We start from the raw sequence: 13,476 nt of genomic DNA on the forward strand, positions 1-13,476 counted from the left end.
CGTCACACACGCACAAGTCGTCAGAACTCAAAAGGCGCGTTGCTTAAAAAGACGAAGAAAAATTAGGATCAAAAGGAGCGTCATTTCCCACTAAAAAAAGGCGTGTCGGCCCATCTCAGTTTCCTTTCCACCGGCCTACACTCCGGATCAAACACTCAACAAAAAAAAAAAAACTCCACTGCATGCTCCGAGGAAAAAAAAAGCTCCGCTCCACTGCACGCTGTCAACATCGACGGAGAAATGGACCGAACTACACGTAACATGCTCTTGGAAACGGCGAGTGCAATTCAAGCCATTCCAACAAACATGGCGGCCAGAGCTTTCAAAAATAAAAATAACAAAAGAGGAAAACGTGGTCGCGAGTGGCGAGCGGCAGGAAGCGACCAGCTGCGAGCCCTTTCAGGTGGCCGCCATGGCTGTGGAAACGCGAAAGAGCACATGAATGCTGCCTGCTCCGGTGCTGGATCTCGTCTCCTACTGTAGACATAGCTGGTGCTCGTCTCTATGCCGTCTCAGACCATTAAACCTGCTCCGGGGGGCGAACAACCATTCTTGGCCGCGTTCGCCTTTCCAGAGAGGCGGCCAGACCCAGAAGCCAACCCTATCTGCTCCGTCCATTTCCGCACCGGCTATGCTGCACACGGAACTGCAATGCCATGGCTGTTTCCTGGGTTCAGTTTGCACTTTGCAGTGCCTGTGCATTGCGTGACACACGTCTCTTTCATTTTTCAGGCCCTTCGGTCTGTGTTATCCGGCAAAAAAGAAGCCCAACCCACAGAATCACACTGCATCATTAGTGGCCGATTTTGTTAGTCGCTAGCGTGCACTCGGAGCGAGCGTTGTCATTTGTACCACCAAGAAAGGCTTTAACGTACTACTCCAGTACTACAGAGCATACGCCGGACGGAGCCCCACCAACCGCGCCATGTGGAGGTTGCGAGCCCTACACATGTTTGCAGCGCAAGCGGGCAGAGCCGGTCTGTGATGTCCGTGATGAGGCCGGACGTGGACAGACGCATGCGTCCACGTGGGGACGCGCCCGGCTTCTCTCTGGATCGCCCGCGCCGCTGCATCCATCCATGATCCATCCGCCGCGCCGCGCACGCATCTCGAAGCGCGCCGTCTATCGCACCACTGTACCAGACTGGATACGTCCACGAGCCATCGCCACCTCTCCCCCACACTCCGAGAAAGCTTGGCTTCTACTACTACTACTCCAGCACAATAACTAGGCCACCCACAAACACACCCGCACCCGCACACAGCCGCGGCGACAGACACCCAACGGCATCGTCATCATCACCGCCACCGCCACCACTTCTTCTAGATAGCTCCTGGTACTGCCGTGCCGTCATTAGCCGCGGGAGCAGAGCCTGGACGAGCCCCAGATCGGTCGGTTCGGTCGGCACCGGAAGGCATTCAGGCAGCTAGGCGTGGGAACTAGATTAGGATCCTAGCGGCAAAGTGCAGCATGGGCGCCGGGATTAGGATCCTAGCGGCGGCCCTCCTGGCGCTCGCGGCCGTCCGCGGCGCGACGGCGCAGCTCCGGCAGGGCTACTACTCCGCCAGCTGCCCCAACGTGGAGGCCATCGTGCAAGCCGCCGTGGCCCTCAAGGTCCAGCAGACGCCCGTCGCCGTCGGCGCCACCGTCCGCCTCTTCTTCCACGACTGCTTCGTCCAGGTCCCGCTCGATTCCCCTGCATCTATCTGTCTGCATTTCATTCGATTCTTGTCCCCTGTCTGGCTGTGTGTGGCGCCTGACGACCATGCGTCTCCAGGGATGCGACGCGTCGGTCATCATCGTGTCGTCGGGGAACAACACGGCGGAGAAGGACCACGTGAGCAACCTCTCCCTCGCCGGCGACGGCTTCGACACCGTCATCAAGGCGAAGGCGGCCGTGGACACGCAGTGCCCCAGCCCCAACCTGGTGTCGTGCGCGGACATCCTCACCATGGCCACCCGGGACGTCATCGGCCTGGTACGCGCACGCCTGCCCACTCCCTTTCGAGATCTATCTACCAAAAGCGTCCGAGCTTTCGATGCCTGCATACATATATTATCAGCATTCAGCAATACAAACAACAATGCCTCTGAAAGCATCTTTGCTGCCACGCGCGCAGGCCGGCGGCCCGGCGTACCCCGTGGAGCTCGGGAGGCTGGACGGGCTGGTGTCGACGGCGAGCAACGTGGACGGGAACCTGCCGCCGCCGTCGTTCAACCTGGACCAGCTGACGGCGATGTTCGCCGCCAACAACCTGTCCCAGGCCGACATGATTGCGCTCTCCGGTAAGGCCAGCCAATTACTCCCTCCCTTCCACAATGTAGGGCCTATAGATTTTTATGAAAGTCAAACTTTGCTAACTTTGATCAAGTGTATAGAGAAAACTATCTACATCTACAATACCAAACATGTATATTCTAACTCATGATGTACCCAATGAGGTGCATTTGGTATTCTAGATGTACCTACTTTTTTCTATAAATATGGTCAAAGTTTCTATAGGCACTACATTATGGAACGGAGGGAGTATTAAAGAGATGTTTACTAACCGCCCCTGCCAACCCCCCGAATTACTTTAGCCGCTGCCTGTACTGGTCGCGCTCGTGTCAGGAAGTACCCCCATGTGCTCTGTTTTCCTGTCTTGCAACCCACACAAAGCCGGGCGAAAAGGGCTGGATTCTGCGTGCTGATCGAGGGATTTTTGTTGGGGCAGTAGAAATAGTAGTAGTAATGTGTTTCATCGTTAGCAGTAGCACTGTCAGTATATTTTTAGTTATCCCGTTAGACTGAACCTGATGATAGTGGAGTGTGCGTGCACTGTAGCTGGTTGCTGGTCAGTAGATCTGAAAGGGGTCAAACTGTGGAGGACTAGCTGTACTGCCTTTGCTTGCACGTGAAAGAAAGGTCATCTGCATTATTGGCATATCCTTCGCCCACAATCGCACCCTCACAGTTTGCAACCCAGAAGCGTCCAACAGCTTGATTTCGGCCCATCCGTTCACAAACCATGGGCCTGCAAAATGAGCTGGGGGCACTGTACAATTGTATGGCATCTTGGCACGAAATCTGCAGAAACTGTACACGATTATGTGTACGAATGTTTGCCCGTGACCTTAATAAGAAAACAAATGCGGTGTTGTTTCTTGTTTGCAGCGGCGCACACGGTGGGGTTCGCGCACTGCGGGACGTTCACGGGCCGGATCCAGACGGCGGCAGTGGACCCGACGATGGACCCCGGGTACGCGTCGCAGCTGCTGGCGGCGTGCCCGGCGGGGGTGGACCCGAACGTGGCGCTGGAGATCGACCCGGTGACGCCGCACGCCTTCGACAACCAGTACTTCATCAACCTGCAGAAGGGGATGGGCCTGCTCACCTCCGACCAGGTCCTCTACGCCGACCTCCGGTCGCGCCCCACCGTCGACGCCTGGGCGGCCAACAGCTCCGACTTCGAGGCCGCCTTCGTCGCCGCCATGACCAACCTCGGCCGCGTCGGCGTCAAGACGGACCCCGCGCTCGGCAACATCCGCCGCGACTGCGCCGTGCTCAACAGCTGATTTGTTTGGTTATTGCATTGGTTGAGGCAGGAGAACAAGATGCAGTGCAAGCTCGATCGATGCTTGGGGGTATGATATGGATATCCTATCATCAACTGTTCATAGTTAGCTTGGCCACTCGATGGGGTGGCGCTGAGATTATAATACAGGTAGCTTTCGAGACACAAGTCTAGTTCTAATCCATCGGAATGTTAATGGTTGAGGAGTCTGTTGAGTTGAGCATCATTTGTTTTGATCTGCCATTGTTGCGTGTCGTTCGATTACTTAGAGCCGAATGTATTAATTGTGTGTTTAATATGGGAGCGAGATTCATTTGCTTCGAATATACACGCTTGTTAACACCCCCGGCACTTTTTTTTAGGGTTACCAAACACTTTTTTGATCTATGTGAACAAAAAGAGGGATACACACTGGATCATGCGGGTTAATGAGCCACGGGTGGCGACCCGGATCAACCTAGCGTGTTCGGCAAGATTGTGAGCATCAACAATCGCGGCTCTATTCTCAAAAATAAAACTGCAGCTATTAAAATTGGTTCTACGAAGTAAAATTTCTTTGACCAACTCTATTGCTCGACCACCACTTCATGTAAGGTCAACTCTAATGCTAGACCGCATTTGGTCTGTCTCTGTCCGTTTGAGTCGAAACGAACACAAAACGCGGCCCAATGCACCGACACAAGCAATTGGGCGTTCGTATTTTCTCCGCCCGCGACTCATTTTCGGACCAAATGTGGGCCGCATTTGCGTCGAAACGGGTATGGCGCGGACGCGCCCTCCCTCCCCCCCCCCAAAAAAATCCTCCCATGGCCACCGCCCCGGACACAGGCGCCGTTGGCATTTTGGCCGCCAACTTCGCCCCGTTCCTCCCCGACGCCTCGAAGAAGAGCAAACCCAAGAAGAAGTTCATGTCGGCGCAGCTTGCCTGAGAAATGAAGAAGAGGGCTGGTCGCAGAGCCATTGCAGCGAAGAGGAAAGCCAAAGCCCACGCCGCACAACAGAGGGCCGCCATTGAGGATAACGAGGCCCTCGTCGCCAAGGCCATGCATCACACCCTTCTCCTGCTAGGGTTTTGCCGACCCATGCCCGCCATTCTTTCCGCCGGCATGAACTGTGGTCCCTGGCATGTCTATGGCTGCAGTCTAATTTAGTTTTCATTTTTTTCTTACAAAAGGGTCGGAGGCCAAATTTGCTCTGAAGTGGCCGAACAACAACCCTTTGCCCGATCCGAACGGATTGAATCAGAACAAAACCGACGTCTGTTTGCGGTCGCACGCTGGAGTTGGGCTAAGTGTCCCCTGCTACCTCTTGAGCATGTGTTGGTTTTCCCTTGAAGAAGAAAGGGTGATGTAGCAAAGTAGCGTAAGTATTTTCCTCAGTTTTGAGAACCAAGGTATCAATCCAGTAGGAGACAACACACAAGTCACCTAGTACCTACACAAACAATCAAGAACCTTGCAACCAACACGATAAAGGGGTTGTCAATCCCTTCACGGTCACTCGCAAAAGTGAGATCTAATAAAGATAGTAAGGTAAATATTTTGTATTTTTGTTGTATAGATTGGAAAATAAAGATTGCAAAATAGTAAATGAGATGCAATAAAATAGAAAAAGATGTATTATAATAGGAAAGAGACCCGGGGGCCATAGGTTTCACTAGTGGCTTCTCTCAAGATAGCATGTATTACGGTGGGTGAACAAATTACTGTCAAGCAATTGATAGAAAAGTGCATAATTATGCAGACATCTAAGGCAATGAACATGAATATAGGCATCACGTCCGTGTCAAGTAGACCGGAACGATTCTACATCTACTATTATTACTCCACACATCGACCGCTATCCAACATGCATCTAGAGTATTAATTTCATAAGAACGGAGTAACGCATTAAGCAAGATGACATGATGTAGAGGGATAAACTCAAGCAATATGATATAAACCCCATCTTTTTATCCTCGATGGCAACAATACAATACGTGCCTTGCTGCCCTTACTGTCACTGGGAAAGAACACCGCAAGATTGAACCCAAAGCTAAGCACTTCTCCCATTGCAAGAAAGATTAATCTAGTAGGCCAAACTAAACCGATAATTCAAAGAGACTTGCAAAGATATCAAATCATGCATATAAGAATCCAGAGAAGAACCAAATAATATTCATAGATAATCTTGTTCATAAATCCACAATTCATCGGATCTCGGCAAACACATCGCAAAAAGAATTACATCGAATAGATCTCCAAGAATATCGAGGAGAACTTTGTATTAAGAATCAAAGAGAGAGAAGAAGCCATCTAGCTAATAACTATGGACCTGAAGGTCTGTGGTAAACTACTCACGCTTCATCGAAGAGGCTATGGTGTTGATATAGAAGCCCTCCATGATCGATTCCCCCCTCCGGCAGATCGCCGAAAAAGGCCCCAAGATGGGATCTCACGGGTACAGAAGGTTGCGGTAGTGGAAAAGTGGTTTTGTGGCTCCCCCTGATGTTTCTAGGGTATAAGAGTATATATAGGCGAAAGAAGTACTCCCTCCATTCCCTTATACAAGGCCACTATGAAAAAATACAATTTGCATCTATACAAGGCCACTAACAATAATCAGAGGCAAACATTAATGATGTTTCCTCGTACTACCAACTTGTTTAATACTTGCATGCATGTAGTCATAATGACACTGTGCTACTTCCTTCCCATTCCTTCTTTGCATGCATGCGGGCGTATTAATGATCCCGATGAACAAAAAGAATAATTGACTTGCAAAGTAGTCATTAAATTTTACCTTGGTACCTATAATTTGAGTTTGTGGCCTTGTATAAGGGAAGGGAGGGAGTACGTCGGTGGAGCTACGAGCGGCCCACGAGGGTGGGGGAGCACCCTCCTGCCTCGTGGCCTCCTCGTGGCGTTCCAGACTTCTACTCCAGTCTTCTAGATTGCTTCCGATCCAAGAAAGATCATCGCGAAGGTTTCATTCTGTTTGGACTCCGTTTGGTATTTCTTTTCTGCAAAACTCTAAAGGGATAATTAGATTTCTACCCCTAGTTGTGTCTCGCTCGTCTGTTTTACACCTAATTCCCAAAAGTCACCAGTTCTGTCCAAGTCACTTTGCTCCTCTTATGCTTTTGCCCTTTGACCGTTTGACCGCCAGTTTGAAAACTTCATAACTAATTCATACTAAATTATAAAAATGCAAATAAGATACCAAAATGTTCAGAAAAACATCACCTATATGTCAGTGTCATTTGCATTCATTAAAAAAATGTTGGAATGTGCCCATCCGAGTTTTAGCTCTTATGCTACCGCATGAATAGTAAAATCTAAAAAAGTTCAAAAAAATTCAAAAAAAAATTGGTGGCAAAGAATGAAAAATGTTTCAAGTGTCTACCAAGTTTCATCAGGGAATAACATTCGTGGGTGCCGCAGCAAAAAAACAATCAGCACACCAAAATTGATTATTTTTTTGCCACGACTTCCACGATCTAGTGCTAGTGCAATACCCTTTGACTTATATAAAGAAATTATGCATGATATTGCACCCGCTGAAATAGAAGGTATTGATATTACTATTAAGCTTGCCAATAGGGATACCATTAAGCCAGATGGGATTGTTAGAGATGTTGAACTCTTGTGTGGGAAAGTTAAATATCCTGCTGATTTTCTTGTTCTTGGTTCCCCACAAGATGAATTTTGTCCCATTATATTTGGTAGACCCTTCTTGAATACTGTTAATGCTAGGATTGATTGTGAAAAGGATATTGTTACAATTGGCTTAGGGGATATGTCTCATGAGTTTAATTTTGCTAAATTTCATAGACAATCCCGTGATAAAGAATCACCTAGTAAGGATGAGATTATTGGTCTTGCTCCTATTGCCGTGCCTCCTACTGATCTGTTAGAACAATATCTGCTAGACCATGAAAATGATATGTTCATGAATGAAATAAGGGAAATAGATGAAGTGTTCCTTCAACAGGGTCCTATTCTGAAACACAACTTACCTATTGAAATCCTAGGGGATCCCCCTCCACCCAAGGGTGATCCCGTGTTTGGTCTCAAACCATTACCTGATAATCTTAAGTATGCTTATCTTGATGAAAAGAAAATATATCATGTTATTGTTAGTGCTAACCTTTCAGAGCAAGAAGAAGAAATATTACTGAAAACTCTGAAGAAGCACCGTGCTGCTATTGGATATACTCTGGATGATCTTAAGTCCATTAGTACCACACTATGCCAACACAAAATTAAAGTGGAGAAAGATGCCAAACCAATTAGAGATCCTCAACGACGATTGAATCCTAAGATAAAAGAAGTGGTAAGAAAGGAGATACTAAAACTCCTTGAGGCAGGTATAATTTATCCCGTTGCTGATAGCGATTGGGTAAGTCCTGTCCATTGCATTCCTAAAAAGGGAGGTATTATTGTCGTTCCTAATGATCAGGATGAATTGCTCCCGCAAAGAATTATTACATGTTATAGGATGGTAATTGATTTCCATAAATTAAATAAAGCTACTAAGAAAGATCATTACCATTTACCTTTTATTGATCAAATGCTAGAAAGACTATCCAAATATACACATTTTTGTTTTCTAGATGGTTATTCTGGTTTCTCTCAAATACCCGTGTCAGCGGAGGGTCAATCAAAAACTACTTTTACTTGCCCTTTTGGTACTTTTGCTTATAGACGTATGCCTTTTGGTTTATGTAATGCACCTGCTACCTTTCAAAGATGCATGATGGCTATATTCTCTGACTTTTGTGAAAAGATTTGTGAGGTATTCATGGATGATTTCTCTGTTTATGGATCCTATTTTGATGATTGCTTGAGCAACCTTGATCGAGTTTTGCAGAGATGTGAAGACACTAGTCTCGTGTTGAATTGGGAAAAGTGCCACTTGATGGTTAATGAAGGCATTGTCTTGGGGCATAAGATTTCCGAGAGAGGTATTGAAGTTGATAAAGCTAAAGTTGATGCTATTGAAAAGATGCCATGTACCAAGGACATAAAAGGTATAAGAAGTTTCCTTGGTCATGCCGGTTTTTATAGGATGTTCATTAAGGACTTTTCTAAAATCTCTAGGCCTCTGACTAATTTATTGCAAAAAATATTCCTTTTGTCTTTGATGATGATTGTGTAGAAGCATTTGAAATACTTAAGAAAACTTTGATCACTGCACCTATTGTTCAGCCACGTGATTGGAATTTACCTTTTGAAATTATGTGTGATGCTAGTGATTGTGTTGTAGGTGATGTTCTAGGGCAAAGAGTTGATAAGAAATTGAATGTTATCCAGTATGCTAGCAAAACCCTTGATACTGCTCAGAGAAATTATGCTACTACTGAAAAAGAGTATTTAGTAGTCGTATTTGCATGTGATAAGTTTAGACCTTATATTGTTGATTCCAAAGTTACTATCCACACTGATCATGCTGCTATTAAGTATCTTATGGAAAAGAAAGATGCTAAGCCTAGACTTATTAGATGGGTTCTCTTGCTCCAAGAATTTGATTTGCATATTATTGATAGAAAGGGAGCTGAGAACCCCGTTGCAGACAACTTGTCTAGACTAGAGAATGTTCTTGATGACCCACTACCTATTGATGATAGCTTTCCTCATGAACAATTAGCGGTCGTTAATGCTTCTCATACTACTCCTTGGTATGCTGATTATGCTAATTATATTGTTGCTAAATTTATACCACCTAGTTTCACATACCAGCAAAAGAGAAAGTTCTTTTATGATTTAAGACATTACTTCTGGGATGACCCGCACCTTTATAAAGAAGGAGTAGATGGTGTTATTAGACGTTGTGTACCTGAGCATGAACAGGAACAGATCCTACGCAAGTGTCACTCTGAATCATATGGAGGACACCACGCTGGAGATAGAACTGCACATAAGGTATTGCAATCCAGTTTTTATTGGCCTACTCTCTTCAAAGATGCTCGTAAGTTTGTCTTATCTTGTGATGAATGTCAAAGAATTGGTAATATTAGTAGACGTCAGGAAATGCCTATGAACTATTTTCTTGTTATTGAACCATTTGATGTTTGGGGCTTTGATTATATGGGACCTTTTCCCGTCTCTAATGGTTACACACATATTTTAGCTGATATTGAGTATGTTACTAAGTGGGTAGAAGCTATTCCAACTAGTAGTGCTGATCATAACACCTCTATTAAGATGCTTAAAGAAGTTATTTTTCTGAGGTTTGGAGTCCCTAGATATCTTATGACTGATGGTGGTTCACATTTTATTCATGGTGCTTTCCGTAAGATGCTTGCTAAGTATGATGTTAATCATAGAATTGCATCTCCTTATCACCCGCAGTCTAGTGGTCAAGTAGAGTTGAGCAATAGAGAGCTCAAATTAATTTTGGAAAAGACTGTGAATAGATCTAGAAAGAATTGGTCGAAGAAACTTGATGATGCATTATGGGCCTATAGAACTGCGTATAAAAATCCTATGGATATGTCTCCGTATAAGATGGTTTATGCAGAAGCATGTCACTTACCTCTTGAACTTGAACATAAAGCATATTGGGTTATTAAAGAGCTCAACTATGACTTCAAACTTGCTGGAGAGAAGAGGTTGTTTGACATTAGCTCACTTGATGAATGGAGAACCCAAGCCTATGAGAATGCCAAGCTGTTCAAAGAAAAAATTAAACGATGACATGACAAAAGGATACAAAAGCGTGAATTTAACATAGGTGACTATGTGTTGTTATTCAACTCTCGTTTAAGATTTTTTGCAGGAAAACTTCTCTCTAAATGGGACGATCCTTACGTTATCGAGGAGGTCTATCGTTCCGGTGCCATAAAAATCAACAACTTCAAAGGCACAAGTCCAAGGGTGGTGAACGGTCAAAGAATCAAACATTATATCTCAGGAAATCCTATCAATGTTGAAACTAATATTATTGAGACCGTAACCCCAGAGAAATACATAAGGGACACTTTCCAGTTTCGGACTCTGAAAAGGAATAGGTATGTGGTACGGTAAGTAAACCGACTCCAAAACAATTCTAATGGCAATTTTCCTTCGTTTTGGAATATTTAAGAATTTTGGAAAGAAAAAAGTAATTCGGGAAGGACACGAGGCCTCCACGAGGGTGGAGGGCGCACCCCTTGTCTCGTGGGCACCTCGTGTGCCTTCTGGACTCTGTTTTCTTGCACGTTACGTATTTTGGTCGGTGAAAATTCATTATATAATCTCCCAAAGGTTTTGACCACCGTATCACACAAATATCCTCTGTTTTCGTTTCGAGCTATTTTTCTGACAGACCTAGAGCACGATGATGTCTCCAAGGGCTCCCAAGGACAAGTTTTTCGAGAGGGTTATCAACCCCTATCTCGCGGAGGTGCTGCAACACCCTCAAACCATTAAGATGCGTGAGGGGGTGCTGCACATCCGCGATGTGGAGGGACCAAGGCGTACCGGAAGCGTGGAGAAAAAGCTCGAAGCCATGCAGCAACAAGTTTTCAAGTGCCAAGGGATGGTGGAGCGTGGACTCAATGCCAACCAGATGATGATCACGAAGTTCACCAACAACCACAAGCTAGATGCCAAGATCATTGGGGAGACCATCTTCAAGCTTCAAGAGAAAATCGAGCACCTCCAAGCCCAGATCTATGACCTGCAAAACTAAAACTGTGAGTATGAATATGGATTAAAGAGGATGAGTTTGGCTGCAGATTTGAGGATCCCGGAGACTCGATCATCCTTCTATGATGGTGAGCCTATGCCTTGGAAGATGGACGACAAGCCTACATCATCAACAACTCCTACTTCACCACCTCCGAGGACATAATTACATGGGTATGGGCACTCCCCTTGGCAACTGCCAAGCTTGGGGGAGGTGCCCCGGTATCGTATCACCATCACACTCCTATCTTTACCGTTTTATTTAGTTCGATCCTTTTAGTAGTATCTTGATCTAGTAGATTGAAGTTTTGGTTTCAAGTAGTTTTGAGTTTTGCTTTGTGATCTCTTTTTGTAATCGAGTCCATGATCTATCTATAATAAAGATTAGTGTTGAGTCAAGGGCTTTACTATCTTGCTATGATCTTGACAAAGTAGAAAGAATAAAAAGAATAAAAGAGTTCATATTGATCTTGTGGATAGTAATGACTTCACACATAAAAAGTATGAGGCATAAAAGTTGTTGAGAGTTGACAAATGTAGTTTTGGTCATCATTGCAATTAATAGGAAGCAATAAGGAAAGAGAGGTTTTCACATATAAATATACTATCTTGGACATCTTTTATGATTGTGAGCACTCATTAAGTATGACATGCTAAAAGAGTTGATGTTGGACAAGGAAGACAACGTAATGGTTTATGTTTTCTCACATCTCAGTTAAAGTATATTGTCATTGATCTTCCCAACATGTTGAGCTTGCCTTTCCCCCTCATGCTAGCCAAAATTCTTTGCACCAAGTAGAGATACTACTTGTGCTTCCAAATATCCTTAAACCCAGTTTTGCCATGAGAGTCCACCATACCTACCTATGGATTGAGTAAGATCCTTCAAGTAAGTTGTCATGTTGCAAGCAATAAAAATTGCTCTCTAAATATGTATGACTTATTAGTGCGGAGAAAATAAGCTTTATACAGACGTGTGATATGGAAGTAATAAAAGCGACGAACTGCATAATAAAGGTTCATATCACAAGTGGCAATATAAAGTGACGTTCTTTTGCATTAAGATTTTGTGCATCCAACCCTAAAAGCACATGACAACCTCTACTTCCCTCTACGAAGGGCCTATGTTTTACTTTATGTTTTTACTTTATGCTTGAGTCAAGGTGATCTTCACCTTTCCCTTTTTCATTTTATCCTTTGGCAAGCTCCTCGTGTTTGAAAGATCCTAATATATATATATCCAATTGGATGTAAGTTAGCATGCATTATTATTGTTGACATCACCCAAAGGTGAATACGTTGGGAGGCAACACAATAAGACCCTATCTTTCTCAGTGTCCGATTAAAACTCCATTACCACAAGTATTGCGTGAGTGTTAGCAATTGTAGAAGACTATATGATAGTTGAGTATGTGGACTTGCTGAAAGGCTCTATTCTCGACTTTTTCTGATGTTATGATAGATTGCAATTGTTTCAATGACTGAGATTATAGGTTGTTAGTTCTCAATGAAGTTTTTGAACCATACTTGACATTGTGAGTTGATTGTTATTTGAGCATAAGAAATCACATGACAAAATCTATTTATGTTGCTGTTATGAGAATGATCATGATGCCCTCATGTCCGTATTTTATTTTTATCGACACCTCTATCTTTAAACATGTGGACATATTTTTCGATTTCGGCTTCCACTTGAGGACAACCGAGGTCTAAGCTTGGGGGAGTTGATACGTCCATTTCGCATCATGCTTTTATATCAATATTTATTGCATTATGGGTTGTTATTACACATTATGTCTCAATACCATGAAGAGGGGGAATGCCACCAGCTGGAATTCTGGCTGGAAAAGGAGCAAATATTGGAAACCTATTATGCACAGCTCCAAAAATCCTGAAACTCCATGAAAGTTATTTTTGGAATTAATAAGAATTATTGAGCAAAGAAAACACCAGAGGGGGCCCACACCCTGGTCAGGAGGGGGGCGCCTGTGATGCCCGGATAGGCAAGCTACAGTAACCTCTGCTAATGATGCCATGTCACCTCCGTTACTGTCGCTAATCTCGCGTTAGTTCAAAACGATTCGAATTCAAATTTGAATTTTTGGCAAACAAACAAAATTTTCAAACTTTAAAACAAAATGTTCGGACCGTGTCAAATATTGCATAGATAATTATGGTGAAGTAAACACATTTTTAGAAAATGCATAAATATTTTAAATTGAATAAAACAGAAAGGAAAATAAATAAAAAGAAACAAATGAAAGGAAAACAA

The 13,476-nt window shown here is 44.4% G+C and overlaps 1 protein-coding gene across 1 annotated transcript; it reads left to right on the forward strand.

The window, feature by feature from the left end:
• The first annotated feature begins 1,207 nt into the window (after positions 1 to 1,207).
• LOC119311920 (peroxidase 35-like) lies at positions 1,208 to 3,881 on the forward strand. The gene is made up of 4 exons (XM_037587638.1): positions 1,208 to 1,681; positions 1,779 to 1,979; positions 2,122 to 2,287; positions 3,156 to 3,881. Exons 1-4 carry the CDS (start codon positions 1,472 to 1,474, stop codon positions 3,554 to 3,556), a joined length of 978 nt encoding a protein of 325 aa, XP_037443535.1. The 5' UTR covers positions 1,208 to 1,471; the 3' UTR covers positions 3,557 to 3,881.
• The last annotated feature ends 9,595 nt before the right edge of the window (positions 3,882 to 13,476 follow it).

This window comes from Triticum dicoccoides, chromosome 5B (genome assembly GCF_002162155.2).
Source record: "Triticum dicoccoides isolate Atlit2015 ecotype Zavitan chromosome 5B, WEW_v2.0, whole genome shotgun sequence".
NCBI classification, from domain to species: Eukaryota; Viridiplantae; Streptophyta; class Magnoliopsida; order Poales; family Poaceae; genus Triticum; species Triticum dicoccoides.

Excerpts from the sequence above, each read along its gene's own strand:
- LOC119311920 (XM_037587638.1), top strand. The coding sequence starts at position 1,472 with ATGGGCGCCGGGATTAGGATCCTAGCGGCGGCCCTCCTGGCGCTCGCG. Across the intron at positions 1,682-1,778 it reads TCCACGACTGCTTCGTCCAG|GGATGCGACGCGTCGGTCAT; the intron begins GTCCCGCTCGAT and ends ATGCGTCTCCAG. Across the intron at positions 2,288-3,155 it reads CGACATGATTGCGCTCTCCG|CGGCGCACACGGTGGGGTTC; the intron begins GTAAGGCCAGCC and ends TCTTGTTTGCAG.